General features: G+C 37.5%; 1 protein-coding gene across 1 annotated transcript in view; it reads right to left on the bottom strand.

The window, feature by feature from the left end:
- LOC126757657 (paired box pox-neuro protein) overlaps window positions 1–20,984 on the bottom strand; it is a 31,270-nt gene extending 10,286 nt beyond the window's left edge. The window contains exons 1-2 of the mRNA XM_050471742.1: window positions 20,416–20,984; window positions 4,752–5,469 (exon numbers count right to left, since the gene is read on the bottom strand). Coding sequence (XP_050327699.1) covers window positions 4,752–4,764 — 13 coding nt within the window. The 5' untranslated portion in view covers window positions 4,765–5,469; window positions 20,416–20,984. The remainder of the gene's footprint in view (window positions 1–4,751; window positions 5,470–20,415) is intronic.
- Between the last annotated feature and the right edge of the window lie 560 nt (window positions 20,985–21,544).

The following is a 21,544-nucleotide window of genomic DNA, read 5'->3' as shown; positions in this document are numbered from 1 at the left end:
AAGTGCTACTATTTTTTGGTCGTAGTAATATAGATTGTATTTACATATACATAAATCATAAGCGCGACGAGCTGAGTCGATTTAACCATGTCCGTCTGTCTGTTTATACGCGAACTAGTGCTTCAGTTTTTGAGATATCGAGAATGAGATGTTGCACACGTCCTTTTATAACGAAAGCACCACTATGGGGCTACTGGAACATTTACCTGCCATATAAACTAGCAAAACAAATTCATGTTTTATATGGAAAATTTCTTATTTGCCGAAAAATCTTCACAAATAGATAATTGCCTAAAGCGAAGCTGTAAAGTCTGAACAAATTATTCAGATCGGATCACTATATCATATAGCTTCCTTCCAAACTGACCAATCAACATCAAATATAAGAGCTTTTTATACCCTTTTATGGTACAAGAAATGTACTTTTAATGGGTGTTATAGTTACGGTGCAGTCGAAGTTAACGTTTTTCAATATTTTGCTCCGTAGAGATTTAATATTCATCAATTTTCAAAATTTTAGTCACTATGATAGTTTTATGGTTTTTGATGGTAATTAATGGATTATCGACTAGCGTTATGTAAGAATTTGTAATCCAAAAGTAGTAAGCAAAGAGCTTTTTGAATGAAAAAATTTAAATCACACTGTTCTTTTTTGTTTTTTTTTTTTTTTTTTTTATAGGTAATCGACTTGTGCACTCCAAGACAAAACTAATCACTGAGCGTTGTGTTCGGCAGTTTTCAATACATTTTTACGATGAGTGACCCAAACTGACCCCGTAGGCGCATTCGCTTAATTTTACAACTTCCCTGCAACGAGCGCAACGCAAAAGCATTCAACTTCACCACCAGTAGATACAGAAGCGTTGCGAAAACCGTGCCACCCCCCGATGAGTAGCGCATTCCGGTGTAAAGCAATTTATGTATGAGCATATGTAACACCGCCGAGGTGAATGCGCAAAAGGCAGCAAAGTGAATTAGTCTCCGCCGCGCTGAGCGCAGTTAAGTTGGGGAGTGTCTGCTTGGTGTGAAGTAACTTAAATGCTTCCTGTCGCTATTTCAGCTTTTACGGTAGTTTTTGCTCTTTTCAATTTTAATTTTTTATGCCTACATACTTAGCCTTTAACTCCGCTGTTTTCACCAAAATATGCGTTATGTTTTTAGAGCAGCAGTTTGTTGTATCGTAAAAATTTTTCGCTCGAGCTATTTTTTAAGGCTTCCCTCTACACCGAGAGCCCCGCTAAATGGAAGGCGACTTGTTCTGGTGATCGTAAAACAAAAAGCAACAACCGACAGCAATATATCAGCACAAATGCTGCGTAACTTTTTTGTTATTGTTGTTCTTCTCAGTTATGCTGCTGCAGCGCAGTTCGCGCCACTTTTATTATATGTACAACTTGCGGGGCGAAGAAAAATTGTGCGCTGGACTTTTGAATACATATAAGTTTGTATAAATATATAAGTATATACTTATATATATGTACGCAGAGTTGCCTTCAACGCATAATAACATTTTTGTTGTGTTTTTTTTTGTTTTTGTGCATTTTATTACACTCGCCGAGCAATCTATAAACGCTGCTTGATCGTTCCTCACTCACGACGGCCGTCATGCAGTAACTACTAAATGCTGCTCGCGCCAACAACCACGTTAATAACAAAAACACAAAAACAGTTACAATCCTCATAAAGTCAGTTAAAACAACAACACTTCAGTAACAACGCACAGTAATGACACGAAGAATGCGCTTCGCATCAATAAAACTAATAACCGTGAAAGCAAATTTGAAGGAGGATCTCCACTGCGCTTTTGCATTTTGCGTCTCCGCTTTGATCTTTGGACAACAAAAAAAATCGTGTGTCAGAATTCCGCTAACGTAAAGGAAACGATATTATATTAACACTTTACCGGTGGCTCCGATGTGGGTGCAACTGGTTTAAAAGCTTGCAAGTAAACGATGGAGGTGAGTTTGGTTGATCGAGGTGAGTATTTTAAGTGACAATTTTCAATAATTTCTGACTGTTTTTTAAACCATAATCTAAAATCTATGCATTCGACAAAAGGCAAAGGCGAAGGAGTATAGACTTGGCTTAAATATTGCAGCCCATCGCGACTGTCATTAACCTTAAGATTTTAGGTGCTAGACTTGACAGCCTGAGCTCCTTCACTTCTCACAGGAAAGCAATTATTGCCAAAGTACAGAGCCGCAACAAAATCCTCAAGGCGCCAGCACATGGGAAAAAGACAAAGAAACGTTTTTGGCAACATAACTACAAGGTAATCGGCCGGTTCTTAACTACGTCGCACCAATGTGGACGCCTGGATGTAGGAACGCAGATGAGAAAGCTTCAGACATGTCAGAACACTGCATTCCGGACTATAACAAGATACCTCTTGATGTCTCCTATCGAACGTCAGCGTAGGTAGGCCCGTATGCTCTCAGTTAAGGACATAATGAACTCCTCTCCAAGCAGGTTCTACTGGGGTGTTTTCATAGAAATCATCACTGCAGTCATTTGCTTGAAGCGGAACCGCGTTCTAGGAACAGCAAGAGATCTTCTTTCTTCGGACGCTATTTACTTCAGACATGCACTGATCGGCATTCACAGTGGAACCATAAACACCTTCACTGATTCTCAGTGAATGGCGATGAGCTCCAGTTGCCTCGAAAATTAAGAGTTACCCTTGCGCGGCTTCGTTCTGGATTCTACAGCTGGTTAAACTGTGACTTATCCAAAAACGACCCCGACATATCAAAAATATGTCCAGTATGCAACGAGTCCTTGCATGACTCCAACCACCTCTTTGCATGCCCAGCTAAGCCTACACATCTGACAACCCTCTCCCATGTGTTATGGCACAAAAGACTGTAAGAAAAATTTATCTTGATTTTGGTTGACCAGTATGTATGGGAGCTATATGCTGTAGTGGTCCGAACTAAAAAAATTCCTCGGAGGTTATAACGTCTCCTTGGGCAAATAAAAATTTTTTCTCTACAGGACGTGGTTTTGAGGGGTCAGTTTGTATGGCAGCGACTTACAATATCAATCCGATATCGGTGATTTCCACAAATCAGCATCTCTTTCCTCTTATATACCGACATACGGACTGACAGACATAGGTAAATTGACTCAGCACGTCACTCGTATTTACATACACAAATTTTTTAGGCCATCCAAGGCTTCTGTCTGCGTAGTACAAATATCTGTTCAGGGTATAAAAATAAAAGATAAACCACAAAATAAGAAGGCTAGCTTGAAATCTGATATGCGATGTATCAGAAACATATAATAGCGGTCTTTATATCTTTTACACCGAAACTTGTGCTTCCTACGACACTCACACACAATCGATCAATCAATTGAGGCACCAACACTAGTCATTACTTTGAGTTCCAGTAACTCACAACTTCACGAAAGTGATAACAAACTAATTAGAAGCGTGTAAGTTACTTGAATAGCTCAACTTCGAGGGTGGCCTCAGGCAGTGCAACACGCCGATGAAAGTTGGACAAAGCAGCTCCCCACATGTGTACACAGTACAAAAGTTAAATAAATAAAAAATAAAACAATCAAAGGAAAAAGAGAAAGAGTTTGCATGCTTAATTTTTAATTTAGTCGATTTTAATTATCATTAAATCAACCAGAAAACGGCGCAAGTTTCAAATTTCAATACTAATTTTGTTCGCCTCACAAATTTAAATCACAGATCAGCAATAGCAGCTCAACAACAACAATTGATGGCATAAATACAACACGTTTTGTATTTCATGCTTGTTTGTTTGTGTTATTGTAATGCCATATATGTGTGTATATAGCTTCTCGTACTAAATAGATTAATGAAGCAACAAAGTCAATGAGTTGCTGGCGGCAATTATCGCCTTGTCTACTTCATATCCGACAACGATGCGTGGCAAATGAAAGAGTTAAGACACAAACTTGTTGTATCGACATCGACTAGTATGGCCAATCACTTGTTTGTGATAATGCGATTTTGCATGGTGAATTATGTTTACAAAATTTCGGGATTATTTTATTTCTTTTAATTGAAATTTAAATGAATTTCTTTGAAATTTAATTGAATTGCTGAGGTCGCTGCTTTAGCTAATTGGATTTGACGTTTCGGAAATGAATAGCTAATAAGAGCGTAAATAATATTAAGGTTATCATAATACTCTAACAAGGAAGAAGAAGCGTAGGATACCCTCTAAAGTATATATATAAATAGTCAGCGTAACAAGTGGATTAAGTAATGCCCATGTGTCCGTCTGTACATACACGAACTAGTCCCTCAGTTTTTGAGATATCAACCTGAAACTTTTCACACGTTCTTTTTTCACCAAGAAGTCACTCATTTGTCGTAACTGCCTATATCGGACCACTAAAGCTGTCATACTGGCTGTCATATAACCATGAAATATTCAAATCTGGTCGTTGAACGAACAAAGTTTTTGTTTGAATTGATACTTTAACAAAATTTGGCACGGAACATTTTCGGAAGCAATATTTGAATCCTCGAAGAAATTGCCCAGATTGGACTACTGCCGTCTATAGCTACAATATAAGCTGACTGATCAAAATCATGTTCTTGTATGGAATATTTTTGAAAGGCACTTTTTATACGGACTACTTTCTTACTGAATATTACAGTTTCTAGTTTAATGAAAAAACTCCTTTCTTCCAACCTTATGAAGGGAGTTTTGGAATGCAATAATATTACACATATCAATTTTATGCAAAAAATAACACTCATTTACCTGTATGTGGCATATTTCGCGTATTTATGCCCAGCGGTATCTCAGTCCAGCGACTAATGTTTCGGCCTCCACTGCCGCCCACACTACCAGCACCAGCAGCTGCGGCGCCAGCACAACCACCACGTCCTCGTCTTCGCACGGCGGCTTGCGTCAATGCGTCGCTGCAGCTGATTGACAGCAGCGTGTCCAGCGTTTGTATAATCACTCACGCGCTCACCACCAACACAAGCAGCAACAGCGCTCGCCGGCTACTTCTATTTCGGGCCAGTGGTTACACTTTTAATGGCCGCTTATCGCTACGCTTTAATCACGCGCGCAATAAAATTACAGCTGAACTATTTTCTTCTTCTTTTTTCACTATTTTGGTTTTTTATTTCCCAATCTTTTTCTTCGTGTTTTGTAAACTTCTTAACGTTTATTACGGAATGGCGTCGCCGCTGAGATTTATTTACACGCACGCATCCACAGTTGAGCTATGAAAAAGTGCGACGCGCTGCGTATGGCGCGGTGTTGGAGCGTCTAATGTGCGACTGGAAAGTCGTTGGTTTATCGGTTAATTTGCAGGCCTTGGAGTTGCTGCTCGCTGTTGCTTGGGTGCGGTCACTGCTTGGCGTTTTGTCTCGGGGCAAGTGTCTCCAGAATCCAACGCGCAATCTCGCTTCACTCTAATATTGCAGTTAACAAATTTTTTACGCGTTCCACGAACTCATTTAATGTGCTGTAATTGGAAATTAGTGCGTTAGTTAGACGTATTCTAGATTACACGGATGATATTACTTATATGTGTTTAAATTTTTTGTTGCGTAATAGCATGAAGTAGTTTTGTTTTATAAACGCTAAGCTTCTACTGATTTTGGAAAATGTTCTAATAAATTCTGTGGCTGCTGATTAGTCATGGATATGCGTACTTAGTGCCATTAGCGACAATTTGGACTCGCCCGTTCGTCGCCAGCAAATGCATTTTTTACTGCAACACAACAGCTTCCACAAGCGCATTAAGTGCTCGTTAGGTTTTTTTCTTATTAAAGTTTTTCTAAAATGCACTGAGTTTTATTGAAAGTTTAAAATTGACTATTTGCCAGCCAATGGCAGCAATAGTAACATTCTAATCGTATTAAATGAGGCAAAAATGGTTTAATTTCTGAATCCTTGACATGTTGAATTTTTGTGCTGTATATTCTGATGCCATTTTCATGAATAGAGTTCTTATACTATGAATATTTGTAAAATATCTGACAAAGCGGAGTCGAGAGCCACAAATAATGTGAATGTAGGCATCTTGATGACAACTAATATCAAGATATCAGAGAAACAGTTTATCTATTTACAAATTTTGCAATGATGAAAATACTATAGGCTACTTTTATCTTTAAATATATTGTATATAAAAAAGCAGGTCTCTTAGACAAAGGACCCTAAATAATTACGCCAGTTTTTCCTTCAGCTTTTGCAACTGCAAACTATATTTTCGAACCTGGAGCCAATACGCAATTTTGGGCGGCTCAAATCGATAGTTTTTGCAGCTTTAACAATCTGTTTAAGATTGCAATTGAACGCCTGATTGTTGAAATATGAACGAGAGCTATTTGCCGATGACCGGCCCACAAACCACTCTTAACCGTTGTTTTTTCGAGATTAAATGGCAGCTCTGGAATCTCTTCAGGTTGCTCTTCGACCCAAATATAGTAATTTTGCTTTTTTATAAACCCATTGACTTGAAAACGCTCGATCTTCTTGGAACTTTTCAAGAGGCGATAGAATAACACGATTTCACTTGGGAAGGTCTAGCGGCTTCAGTTCTTGCACAAGCTGTATGTGATATGATTTCAATTTAAGATCACGTCTTTTCCATACGTCAGTCCGAGTTGCTGAGAACGGCGGCGAATCGACTATCCACAGTCTTCGTGTGTTCGGGCGAATATTATCCAGTAATGAATGCAGGGTCTCAAGATGGGTGATTGTGTTGTGAACAGTACGCACAGTAGGCCGATTACAAGGTTGTTCAATAAGTTTTGTCGTTTGATAAGAAAAACACAATTTTATGATTCAAAATACACTTTATTATTCAAAACAATCTCTGAACATTAATACGCTTGCTCCAACGATCCTCTAATCTGTGGATCCCATCTCTGAAGTGAGAATCCGTGAAGGTCTGCAAAATACGCTTCAACAGCCGTTATAACATCATCATTTGATGAAAAACGCTTACCACGCATAAATTTCTTGAGTTCTGGAAACAAATGGAAGTCGCTGGCGGCCAAATCTGGTGAATACGGTGGATGCTTCAACAATTCGACTTTAATTCATGGATTTTAGCCATTGTCAAAACGCTCTTGTAACATGGTGCATTGTCCTGATGAAAATTAATTTTTTTTCTGGAAACCGGGTGTTTTTCACGAATTTTTTCCTTCAACTGCTCCAAAAGGTTGCAATAATATTCAGAATTAATTGTTTACCAGTTTGCAAGTAATCCAAAAACAAAATTTCTCTCGCATCCCAAAAAACTGATGTCATTACCTTCGTGTCCGATTTGCGGACACGAACTCGTTTCGAAGCCGAACAATCAAGTTCACACCACTCTTTAGCCTCTTGTTTTGATTCAGGATCATGGTGATAGAACCAAATCTCATCCATAGTGATGAAACGACGCACAAAATTCACTTTATCAAATTTAAACGCTCCAAATTTTGCTAGAAAGTCGCTTTCGAATGTATTTTTGTTCCATTGTTAGCAAATGCGGCACCCACTGTGCACACAGCTTTCTAAAACCCAAAATTTCACTTAAAATATGACTCTTACTACCTAATGAGATGTGTAGAGCCTCTACTAAATCTCTCTAAGTCAATCGACGGTCTTCCAAATCCTGTATTTTGGCTATAATTTCTAGAGTTGATGCGGTTTTTGGACGTCTTTCACGTGGATCGTCTTCAAGGCTTGTACGACCACGTTTAAATTCAGCAATCCATCTTTCTACTCTTCTCATTGTAGTTGAACAATCGTTATACATTTTTAACACTCATTGAAAAAAATACTGTGACACGGCGACACCAAATGACTTGACAGATTGAAATGGAATTTCTCATACGTTCATATGAAGAAATAGTTTGGACTAGTAGCAACGCCCTCTCATATCGAACTACCAAACTTATTGAATAGCTGGATACATGCTTCAAAACGGCCAAGTAGTATTCGTTATTTGACCATTTGGTCCAATGGAACGACATCATGGTGAACCACAGATTGATTTTTGACCGGCCTTAACGTGATTTTTTCAATTTCAGCTCATTGCCAGAACACTAATTGCTAGATCGTTGGACAATTTCGACGTCATATCCATAAACCCACGTCTCATATTCTGTAATGATGCATTTCATGAATGTAGGGTCGTCAGCTACGTAGTCAAGCATCTCTTTGGCAAAATTTTCCAAAACCACCGTATATTTTATACCCAAAACATTAACCAAACTGTTTTAAGTCGATTCGTAAGAGATGTTGATTTCTTTTGTTATCTCTCTGATGCAAAAAAGTTCTCGATGTTATTTTTCTTAACAAGTTTTCGATTAAGATTTGTGGCAGATTTATAGCATAGAGTAAAAAAATATATTATCAAAAGATAGAATTTGAAGTCACTAACAAAATATTTTTTAAATATACCCAACAAAAGGGATCGTCACTAAACTACAAAAAAATAAGAAATAAATTGAGCAGATTCTTAAACATTAATGCTTAAATTAAGAGCTCAACTTGTTGTTCCAACTAAATTATTATGGACTTTAACTAATTTCTTCTGATCTGGCCAAGTAATCAACACGCACAACTTGGGACACTGCTTCTAATGCTCTGCGGCGGTCCGACGAAAGTTAATTGATTTGTCATTTCGTGAAGCATATTAAGATACAGTATCTACAAACACATATGAAAATGTGTGTATGTTTGCATATTGATGAAGGCTCACAGCTGGGGCCACAGCTTAGCAGCGATTTGGGGTCAACTTGACTCAAAATAAAAACTTAGCGAGCAGCAGGTACACCAACCAAACTGAAGATGCAAACTTCGTTTTGTTATTGTTGTTGCTGCTGTTGCCGTTGATGTAGTGATATGGTGAAATGCGGGTTTTTGTGAATGAATAATATTAATGCGTATAATTGTGTATAATTTCATTCCACTTTGCTCTGCTTTGGTGCGTTTCATACTCCACGCTCGGCGCTCAAACGCTCCGACGCTTCAGCGCTTATTACCGTAACGAAGCTGCTGCCGCGTGTAGCGCCTTCTTCACAACAGGCAGTGGAGCTCCTACTTTTTTAGACGCGCTTATGGAGACATAACAACAAACAAATTAACCGCTTAATCACAATATTTTAGATTAAAAGTTAATTTTTAACTGCGCACCACTTGGGAAGCGGCCATTTAACAGCTTCGGCATTATAAGTAGTAAGGTAATAGCAACTACTTGAGAAACAGAAAATATTTTCATGCCCAGTTTTTTTTTGTAATTTTGTTCGCATGTGATGCTGTCGCCGGCTGTAAGTGGTGGCTAGTGAAGAGACGAACCTTGAGTTGAGGACTTGTTTGTTCGTAGTCGCAGCGCTTCTAGCGGTTATAAGCTGTCAGCCTTATGAATAAGTGTTTATTTAAGTTTATTTATTTTTAGCCCTAACTTTTGTGTATTTCAATAATTCATTTCTTACTTTGCGTGCATTTAAATACCGAATAAATCGAATATTCCGAAAAGCCGCAGCAAAAAACAAGTCCAACTTAATACATTATTCAAAGCAACAATTAACTCACTGAGTGATGGTGGAAATTAATTATGGCCTTTCAATGAATATTACTATCATATTCGACAGATGTTGTTTGGGGTTTGAGATTTTTTGAGATTTTTGCGATTACTCATGAATTGCCAATGCATTTGGAAGAGATAATGTTGAATTTGCAACGAAATGCTGTTGTGTATGATCGTGTGTATGTTGGCAATCAAAATTTTAATTAATATTGGAACCAGGTGCATGTCATTGGGAATGATTAGTCATCGGTGATTGTGTAGTGTTTCGCAAATCTCTTTGGTGAATTTTTACATGAAGACTACTGTGCCGACTCTTAAGATATTTTGTCTTTCACAACTTGTAAGCGAACAAAGGTGTCTCCAATTTGGAGATAACATTTCTAACGTCAATCGCTTTTGCGCTTCGGAAGCTTTTATTTATTTTTTTTAATCTTCCTATTTTTTTCTATGAAAACTGTCGAAAAATCGGACAAATTCGATAATTACGCTTACGAAAATACGCTTCCACAGCGCGATAGCGACTTTCGTACAGATTAATAATCTTTCTGAAAATTTTCTTTGAGATCAAAATTGCGGCCGCAATTGTGGACATCGTGCATGACCCTTTTTTTACGTGTCATTTCAACAATTTATTTAACTATTATTCACCCAATAAATAAACATAAAATAATCATTTTGTATTCGTCATGAAAGTATTTATTTATGAAAAAAAAACATCAGACTGATTAGTTAATTTCAACATTAAAAAAAATGCAAAAATCAATGACTTTTCGTAGTGTCACACTGGGACGTTCCCTTAACGGGTTATATACATATACATAATTCTTAATGAAAAAAATTATATGCGAAACTTGGCCAACTACGCAAATCAACAGTAAATCTGAATATCTACGACAACCAAGTAATGCTCTGCATTTGGTGGTATCCGAAGCGGCTTTATGAGCTGCTTAAACCGGTTTAAGTGATTTACCATTTGAAAACATCAAATTAGAGCGTAAACCGTCATTTTCCGTCATCACAAGCTTGGTCTCACTTTGCAAGATCGATTAAAAACTATTTTGAAAACCGCTGGGAAGCTTTGAGTCCCCCGCCTTATAGCTCAGACGGTGCCTTTATTGACTAAAATTTTTTCTAAACGATGCAGAACGCACTCACTAATGTCCACACTAGAACAGTGTACAGTGTTGCGACGAAATTTACAAATCCCCAGATAGATGGAAAAATGTTACAGCTTCAGATGGGTAATACTTTTAAAAATACTATTGAAAGTCTTAGAAGCTATGTTAGCTTAATATACACGTGAACAAGTTAAACCAGACCTGCAGCTATAGGAAAAGCAATCATATTTCATTGAATAGATATATGTATGTATCGTCATAAGCAGCGTATCATCAAAAAAACCTAAATTGAGTTTTTTATTGCTTACGACTCACTACATCATATTACATACATCGCTGTCAGATATAACCAATATATAACCAACATATAACCAATAAATAACCATTTAATAACCAAAACTCAAATTTTTTCAATATGATCGGTTTCCATTATATCGTTTTTTCTTCGCCTGTAAACATATTATTAGCGATGTTACGTTATTTTGCATTTTAGGAATCAAAATGTAGGACTTGTGGTTGAGAAAATTACGGACTCGAGCAATGCTGTAGAATTTTTGAGTATATAATTAAGTCAGAAAAATAGTAAAAATGTGTATATTCCAATCGTTTCTGCCAACATTCTAGAGCGGACAATGCTCCAATTAAATTCAAATCAAAACTTCAAATTTCCATAAATAATACTTGAACCACAAATTTATGCTTGACTTCAATATTTCACACCAGTATTAGCAATTTTAACACCTTCTTAAGCAGCTAATGGCTCTATTAAAATAAAGATACAACAAGTAATCAAGCATATAGATTACCTCATTGGTGCAAACAAACGCCCACATCAAATCATCCACCAGTGGAGTATGAATAAAAATGGTACAAAGCAACTTGATCCATCGATGTGAGCGATTTGGGAATTTGGTGGTAACAAACGCGCCACAACAGAATCGAACTATAACATTATGCCGATCATAAAAGTATAAAAGAAATACACAATAAAAGCAAAGACGTTGAAATGACTTGTTGATGACAACAAAACTACAACAAAACAAATATATTTTCGAAATCTTCAATTCACAGTCGAGCCATAATGCTAAATGAACGATGGCGAAGAGAAAAGCGTCGACTGCAGCAACTACATTATGGAAATATTGCGCTGCCGCTTGCTGCTTTAATATCACCGCTGCCGTGGTGTTGCCTGCCTTATTTGCATAAATTAAACGCTGTCGCATTTAAGCGATCAAACGATCGTCGAACGGAACGAAAATGAGCGAAGCAAGCGATTAGATATCTAATATTCGTTTTCTTTCTGCCTGCAGCACAATAGACGCTGCGCTCATATAAACCATATGGTGGGATCGGTGGTCGATCGATTATGAAGCGCGGGCCGTGGGAAAAGTTTTCGCGCGCCAGCAAAGCGACAGGTTGAAACGCGCGCTGCCGATGCCACTGTTTTGCCTCGTTGCGCTGGGGCAGCTACCGTGGCCTCTTTAGAGCAGCGCGAAGTTAGTTGATATTCACAAATTATTATGAACGTTTTGGTCAATGGCCGAATTGACATAAAGCAAAGAAATAAATTAAGGAAATAAGTAAGTTTTGTTGTTGTTCTTTGTGGTTGCTGTAGCTGTAGCAAGTGGTTAATTAATTAGTGATTCGCTATTCATAAAATTTCATTATAATCACACGGGTTTTTGGCCCTTCCTTCCATTCAAACTATCACAAATAAATATTGCATTGAATTGCAAATCGTTTCATTAAATTTGTCGTTCGACAAAACAAACAAATCGTATTGCTAACAAAGGCGAACAGCAATAAAAATAATGTAGTAACAACTAAATTGTCAACGACGATGGCGAACGAATGCAAATTATTGAGATTTATGAAATTTCCGGTGGACTAGCTACAAGGTGCGCGCGATGCTTCAGAGCTCGGTAAGTCTCAACCGAAAAAGCCAGCTAAATTAAAATGGCAAAAAATGGGAAAAGATGAGCGACTTCGCCACTGTTAAGTTCTTCTTTTGTAGTAGAGTGGGTATAGCCGAGTTAACAACAGTGCGCCAGTCATTCGTGCTTTTCGCTATTTGACGTCAATTGGATATTTCACCCTCCTCACCCTTTCTCCCCGGGTCTTTCCAAAGAAGTGGAGGTCTTCCTCTTCTTTTTCTTCCCCCAGCGGGTACTGCGTCTAATACTCTCAGAGCTGGAGTATTTTCATCCATTCGGACGACATGACCTAGTCAGCGTAGCCGTTAAATTTTAAGTTAATTTTATTCAATAACACAATTTGGGATATATACATATATATAAATAATTATAAGACTAATGTTAGTCGCCATTGATGCGTGCTCTGATCAAATATGACTCAGATTGACAAAAAAAATCTGCATTTTCATGTAACTTAATATCACCTCCTAAATCACTTTGAACGAATACAACCTTATAAAAGTTAATCGTAACTTTCCATACGTTTCTCATGAGCCTCGGCTGAGATGATCTTCAGTGCCTTCCTCTACTTTTGGGTTTTCCATTTTCGGCTATTTTTTTCGCCATTAGCTATATTTTTAGTTTGAGCGCTATATTTATAAATCCACGTCTCGTCACCAGTAATAATGTGTTCCACAGCTGCGTTGACAATTATCTCTTTTCCGACTTCTTCTCGCCGTGTGTTTGCAAAAGATTTAGGTTTTAAGATACAAGTCTGGCATTGACAAACTTCAATAACCAAAACATTAACCAAAAACGTGTTGAGGATATTCATAAGGGTTGTGGAATCTTCGGTTATTGTTCTGATGCCATCACGAAAATTTTCAAGTACTGTTTCTTTAGCTTTCCCTATGCTCTTTTTTATGTTATCAGTAACAGAGGTGTATGCCCGACTTGGTTGACGTAAGTTTTCGATGACTTCAAGACCTTCACCGAATACTTTGTGCCACTCAAATGCTTTTTTTGGTGATAAAGTAGACTTTCCAAAACATTTCTGCAACATTTTCGTAGCTGTGATTCTATTGAAAACACCAAATTTCAAGCAACTTCGTAGACCAGTGTTTTTCCATTGGTTATTGGGTCAAAATTGATGGTATAATTTCTAATAAGGAATACTGTTCTGTATAAACAAACAATTATTTTCTTGAAACAACACAGAATCTTTTAAAAAATACTAACTTTCTGTGAAAAAGATAAATTTTGGCAAAACACCTCCAGAACTTTTAAAACTACAATGACCTATTTTAATTTCATAATTTCGGTATTTTTTGTTTATTTTGTTTGAGATAATCAATAATAATCGTAAAAAAACTCAGTTAAAGTCTATTGTGAAATTTAAAGATTCAAAGGCTTCATACCACTTTGAAAAATTAGAAAAATTCTGAAGTGCCTACTTTTCAAGATTTTATGATGTATTACTAACATTATTTTGTAAATTTCATGTTCGCAGTTTTTCATCATATTCACTAAAGTTTTAGAATTATTGTCAAATATTCTATACTTTCATCCAACTTCTCAAGATATATTGTTTATACTTTCATATAGATATTTATATTAAATTCCTTAAATCTCCTCGATTTATTTTTTATTCACCTTCACCTCTCTCTAAACGTTAGCTCGAACATAATTAAGTCTTATCAGCTCCGTAATTGGCTTAAACTATATTGCTTTCACGATTAATGGCAATCGTTGCACCGCTCAGTTGGTATTTTCAAGCTTTTGCGCTCACGCTTTGGCTACTTTAAACATCCAAGTCTGTTTATTGATTTGCTTTCATTGCGACTTTTCGTTCATTCTGCCGCCGTTGGAGAGGAACAACTTAATTTGCCGTTTGTCGCAGCCAATTCATAAAAATGTTTCCGTGCTCGTAATTTCATTGCTTTTATGAGCCGAAAATCTCGCCAGTGGACTTCTTTCGTCCATATTCATAGATTATATAGTATATTGTACACCTGCATAATTTATTTTATTGCTGCATATATTTTCATACACTCAAAAAAATATATCCTCAGTTATGCGTTATGGGACTCTTTGTGATTTACGAGCTTTGTTTCAACGTTGTTATATTTCAAGATTAATAACAGCAGCTTTTGTTTGAGTTTCATATATCAAAATATTGGGTAGTCGAAAAAGTCTTTTCGTATTTCTAATCAAACTTCAACATATTTATTTAAATTTATAATGAACTTTAATGAACCGACTATGTATGTACCATTTTAGTAGACCAATTTTTGCCATTTTTCCACTAGAGACATTATTTCATTAGTGTAAAACTTTTCTGGATTCTCGGCGAAAAACTGCGTTAAGTAATTTTCACAGGCTTCTCTTGAAGCCAACTTTGCTCCATTAAGAGAGTTCTGCATTGACCGAAACAAATAGTAAATTCGAAATTATTCTCAAAAATCTTATTTCTTTCAACAGTACTTGACAAGTATTTCTAAAAAAAACTTTAAGTTGATCGGTCCAGCCGTTTTGGAGATATTTTCCTCACCCTCTCAGAACAGTGTTTCAAGAAAAACGCCTTTAGATTTTTTTAGCCATTTATGAGGGGTATATCTCTCAATACAAACAAATATTTGAAAAAAACTTGTTTAGTTTTTCTCAGTGTATTTTCAGTTCAAGATTTTAGCGCAGAAAGCCCCTCAACGCAGTACAAAAGGCACTTAGATATATTACTCGTTTCAAATGTTTTATGAAAAGCATTTAAAAACATACTTAAACAATCTAATTATAGACGCCAACAGCCGTGGTCCCCTTTGCTCCTGATAAAAGAATGCTTAGCTTCGAATTAGGATTTAATTTATACGGTTCGGGTTTTTTCATGCCTACTGACAGGCGATTTAGCGCCGTTGACCTGTGGCAGTCAACTGGCCAATACGCACCAACGCACACATACACACAAATGTGTATGTGTATGTGCACCGCATAATTATATTTTGAAGCTTTCGCTGCCAAACGAAACAGTTAACACATTTCAGCGGCAGGAAGTGGTGCAAGGAATTATCCGATGTATGGGGCACAGCGGTGCTGCCCTTACATAAGCATAATGTGTGGTTGCATATTCGACACATTAGCATATTGGCAAGTGCCGAGCGATTCTCCGTGTTTTGCTGCGGGCCAAAATGAACGATTGGCTGCGCGTTTAATTGCCGCTGTGGCCGCGCAACCATTAAGCTTTGTTGCTAGTTACTCAAAGCAGCTACATGCATACTTACATTTGTATGCATGCATGTAGTTGTTATGTAGGCGAGTGCTCTTACAACATTCCACACATACTTACACCAACAATGTGGAGGCCTGTTTTTATTGTCGTTTTGTGCGATAAGTGATCAAAGTGGCCCATTGTCATTAGCATATTTACCGGCGCTTGGCGTCCAAATTTCTCAGTTGTCGAAAAATATTTTGCGCCGACATGCAACTGGAAGAGTAGCACGCCATTCGGTGTACCCTTGCTGAACGAAAATTCGTAATAAGCGCATGTGTGTGTGTGGGGGTACAACAATTACATAGTGCTCACAATAATCAACTGCTTAGCAATTTCGTCAATCTGTCAAAGAGTTAAGGTAATCTCGTTAGGTGACCCATTGAGGTTATTGAGTTCGGTAATTTCACGAGTGCACGCAGCGTCAATTGTGTCGCCTATGAATGCGACCCCGATAAGAGCCGATAAGCCAAGCAAATCATGAGGTTTGACAAGCGCGCAATACTTTGCTTCTTTTTCACCGCATTCCCCAAAATTGCTCAAGCTAAGATTTGCTTAGGCCAAATGTAAATAAATTAGTCGCGATTATAATGAATTCAAGCTCATGTCAACTAAATACTCGGTTGAAGATTAGTCCAGTTCATTCATTATCGGCTATACGCATATATATCGGGTGATTTTTTAAGAGCTTGATAACTTTTTTTTTAAAATTTGCAAAATCTCATCGGTTCTTTATTTGAAACGTTAGATTGGTTCATGACATTTACTTTTTGAAGATAATTTCATTTAAATGTTGACCGCGGCTGCGTCTTAGGTGGTCCATTCGGAAAGTCCAATTTTGGGCAACTTTTTCGAGCATTTCGGCCGGAATAGCCCGAATTTCTTCGTGTTGTCTTCCAAAGCTGGAATAGTTGCTGGCTTATTTCTGTAGACTTTAGACTTGACGTAGCCCCACAAAAATAGTCTAAAGGCGTTAAATCGCATGATCTTGGTGGCCAACTGCCCATGCATCCCGAAAAATGCACTGTTTGGTGTGGTTTGTACGCTGGTGGAATCATTGGACCGTATTTTTTCAAAGATGCTGTTGGACGCAACGTTACGGTGAATGGCGATCACTATCGTTCGATGCTAACAAACTTTTTGTTGCCAAAAATGGAAGAACTGAACTTGGTTGACATGTGGTTTCAACAAGATGGCGCTACATGCCACACAGCTCGCGATTCTATGGCCATTTTGAGGGAAAACTTCGGAGAACAATTCATCTCAAGAAATGGACCCGTAAGTTGGCCACCAAGATCATGCGATTTAACGCCTTTAGACTATTTTTTGTGGGGCTACGTCAAGTCTAAAGTCTACAGAAATAAGCCAGCAATTATTCCAGCTTTGGAAGACAACATTTCCGAAGAAATTCGGGCTATTCCGGCCGAAATGCTCGATGAAATTATCTTCAAAAAGTAAATGTCATGAACCAATCTAACGTTTCAAATAAAGAACCGATGAGATTTTGCAAATTTTATGCGTTTTTTTTTTAAAAAAAAGTTATCAAGCTCTTAAAAAATCACCCGATACATACTTATGCTGTATAATTAATTAATAAGTTGTTTAGATATACTCTTTAACTGTTAAATTTTTGCTATTTTGGCTTGTGGGAACAGTTATGTGTTGAATAATAAAAAACACATTTCTCGGTCAAATCGGTTGCATGCAACCTATTCATTGTCATTTTCATTTATGTCATTAAGACCAAAATTAAGATAATAAAAAGATAAATAAAAAAATTCTTGTATTGGGTAGTCGAAAAAGTCTTTTCGTATTTCTAATAAAACTTTAACTATTTTTTTATATTTATACCAATCAATATATAAGCAAATATGTACCATTTTGGTCGACCACTTTTGGCCATTTTTCCGCTAAAGACATTATGCCATCAGTGTAAAACGAAATTTCGAAATTTCCAGAAAGAAAGCGAGCGAACCATTTTTGTGCAACACGAACTGATATGCCATCGTGTCCATAACCTTCACAAATTGCATTGATGGCTTGCGTGGCATTCTTCCCTCTTTTTTTCGTCATTATTTTCACTCATTTTTGAACAGATGTAACTTTTTTTCAACTTCCCCGAATTTAATTTTTGGTTAAATAAAGCTTAAAGTCTCACCTCTCCAACACTATATGGTATGACACAATTTGATTGGTAATACTTGAGATATATGTACGACTGCAACATCTATAGACAAAATACGAAAATACTTTTTCGACTACCCAATATTGGAAAATACAACCAAATATTGCTATAATAATTAATATCAAAACACTAAAAAATCGAAGAAACTCGAAACCCAACGGGAAATTTTAAAACTCAAAGTGACCATTGTAAAGATTTAATATATTAGGTCTTTAACTGTATTCAAAATATTTAATGGTAACTTAAAAAAACACGTACAATACAATTTTTCAAAGTTTCGCCCATCTGAATCCATAACATTTTCCCATCTTGCATTGTAGCCAATATTTTAAGCCCTGTTGTGTTGTGAACCCCATTTCAGTGAGGACGTTAGTTTTATGAAAGGACAAGGTATGGCTCAAAAAGTAGTTGAGGCAAAACATTCCAGCCACTGCTTTCCAAATAGTTCTTAAACGGTCTTACAACATGAGAACGAGCGTTGACTTGACCGAAATTTATTGTGCCTAGTCTCAAATTTCGGTCGTGTTTGCCAATCGCTCGCTTCAGTTTGATGAATTGTTGGCGGTAGCGTCGCAAGTAAACGGTTTCATCCGGTTTTAGAAGCTCATAAAAGAGCACGTCCTTCTCATCACATCAAGTACAGTATCTTAGCGCCCTTGATTTGGCTGGTTGGTCAGGTTTCACGTATGATTTGAGGCATTTAGAGTTGTCGTAATGAAACTATTTTTTACCACTATTCATGATCCAGGGTTAAGGTGACTTCTTTTTGTAGCTTTCAAGCAGCATTTCTGATAGGCAACGGTTTCAATTGCTTTCTTTTGACTACCGGATACACCTTTCAACGTTTGGAAATGGCTGCTTGAATGAGTTTCAAAAATTCTGTAAGCCCTTCATGTGTTTTTGAAAATCTTCATCAAGCAATGCTTCCAGTTCCTCATCTTCACACTCTTTTTTTAGTCGTCCAGGACGTTCTTCGTCTTCCAAACCAAAATCCCCACTTTTAAAACCACTTTTAGCTTTTTCGCTCAGCTAGAACATATTCACCAAGAACTTTCATCAAAATACGTTGACGTTCGATTGAGATTTTCTTCTCATTAGAATAGTGAAGAAGAACTCCCCGCAAAAGCTTTTTTGCAAGCACAAAGTTCAACATATGATTTAGCGTCACCAATAGGAAAGATGTGATTTTAACCGCTCGTGGTGTCCATTTTATTTACGAATTTGTGCGAAATTCTGTCAGTGTGCTCAGTAAGGCTTGTCATTGCATCACGTCACGTTTCACTGTGGCAAATTCACATTCTTCAGCAGCTACTGTAGTGTCTCTTCGCGCAAAAAAATATCTTCTCAGATGAGGTCCATATCTGGCTAAAGGCTTCGTCATCAGACGAAATTGTCGCTATTGGGGTGTGTCGGATCCATGCTTAGATCAGGAATCGCATTGTACGCCAAAAAATTTACTGTTCAGTGCGAATTGAGTATCGCGGCATCATCGAGCCTTATTTCTTTCGATAAGAGGCAGGAAATTCTAACAAGACAGTGGGCCGTCACATTGGACAGAAGCTTCCCAACTCAATATTCGGAATATTGGAAAAATGGAATAATAACCAGGTTACGCCAGTCTTAATACTAATTTTAAAGTGAAAATTTTCATACTAATTAGGTCTTGCGAGATCTTTTTAGAAGTGTTCCGCAAATATTGAGAGTATGATGCATGAAGGTGTCTCCTTTTGTCGAGTTAAGTATAAGTTACCCTAAAAGTTCGTTTAAAAAATCCGAAGCGCGCCTATAAAATATTGTATGTACACCAAGATTCCTTTTCATTTTCATCAACATATCTCTCAGTTTTGATTTAAATTTAGTACGCAGATATAAGATCATGAAATATTAAAACTTTGTAAAACCAATTTGTTTGGGGAAACCCAACGCTTTTCAACAATCCATTGATGGAATTCAAAATGAAAGTGGCATAGTCAGAGATAGCAATATATATTCTCTTCTTTTATTCGGAATAACAGTGATATGCTATATGTATTCTTTGATGTGTGTGACTGATCTTCATATTTGCCAATAAAAGCTGACTTGGACATTATTTTGAACTCCGTCGGAAAGTATAATATTTGAAATTGTTGAGTCTAAGCCTTAATATTTTAGTTGTGATATATGTTGATTATTTTCGGGGCTGAATATATTTTCTATTCTAATTTATGCGTTTAATGATCAAGAGATTTTTTATTCTCTTATTCCTGAACAAAACTGTGTAATAGAGCATTGGAAAGTGTATTTCAATTTCTTATTATGAGCGACTAGTGTCTATAATCATGGATGTGTTAAAAGTGACTATGTCGATGTACAAATGCGCGAAAAGTATTTGAAAATGTGGATAAATGTGTAATTTTTTCTTACCATTTGATGCTGAAAATTTATGTATCCTGATGCTGTATTTAAAGTGTTCAGAAACACTGTATGGAATTTAGTTTGCAGAAGTTTCTTTTTTTGTATACATATATTTTTTTTGCCACCAAGTACCAGTTTAGTTTTAAACCAATGTGTGAATAACTTCAGTCTATATTAATATGGTGTGTTAGTCAAAATCACACTTTATTCACTTCAATTATCAATCACTCACAAGAGATCCTCTCAGTAACTTTATACGTAACTTTTAAGTTGAAAAAAAATCATTTCTTCACAAAAGGAATTAAATAATTTAGCATATAAGCACCGACTATTCGAAACGCATAGAGCAGAAAAAAACTGTTGCCGTTCCGAAACGCACCCTGTCACTCGACCGTCAAAATATCAACTAATGACTTGGCATCGCTCAATCAGACAAACAGCGCCACCAACCAACCGCACCACCAACAGCCAACAGCAAACAGCGAAACGTAAAACAAAATAAACAACAAAAATCTTCCACGCGCTGTGTCTCGCTTCGCCAGCGCCAGCAACAACAAAAACGTTATCCACCAGCACCAATACAAACAACTCATAGTGCCGTCCACCGTTCATGGAGCCCAAAACCACTGTCACCCAACAGCACCACACAGCCAACACTCAAACACAAACATTCAAACGCGAGCGCGCATTTGTGTGAGTGCTAGCGCTAGTGTAACCGCCGACCGTTGCGAATGCCAAGCAACGTAAAATGCCGTAACGCCAAGCAGAAGAGGCACCAAAAGCAATCCACGATCACTCACACACGCACGCAAACACAACTGCAAGGAGGAGGCGTAACAAAACCGCAACGAAAAGGCTACGCTCTGAGCAAGTCAAAGCGGTGCGGACAGCGGCGGCCAACCGGTTCCACCAGTTTGCTTCGCAGCTAGCGCTTATTGCGAAACCGGTATGCGACCAACCAGCAATGCTCAGGCGAATGCGCCCCATCTTCATCGTCCGACACGCGCGCTGATTGGCTGCAATGCTGGCGTGATGGGCGTAGCAGAGAAGCGCTTGGCTATGGTGGTGTACGGAGTGCCAACTCAGACACTGGCTGGTGTGTGTGTGTGCATACCGCACACTTGCATACACTGTTGTT

This window comes from Bactrocera neohumeralis, chromosome 4 (assembly GCF_024586455.1).
Source record: "Bactrocera neohumeralis isolate Rockhampton chromosome 4, APGP_CSIRO_Bneo_wtdbg2-racon-allhic-juicebox.fasta_v2, whole genome shotgun sequence".
Taxonomy (NCBI): Eukaryota; Metazoa; Arthropoda; class Insecta; order Diptera; family Tephritidae; genus Bactrocera; species Bactrocera neohumeralis.
The sequence above is the reverse complement of the archived record's forward strand: the minus strand, read 5'-3'. Positions and strand labels throughout refer to the sequence as shown.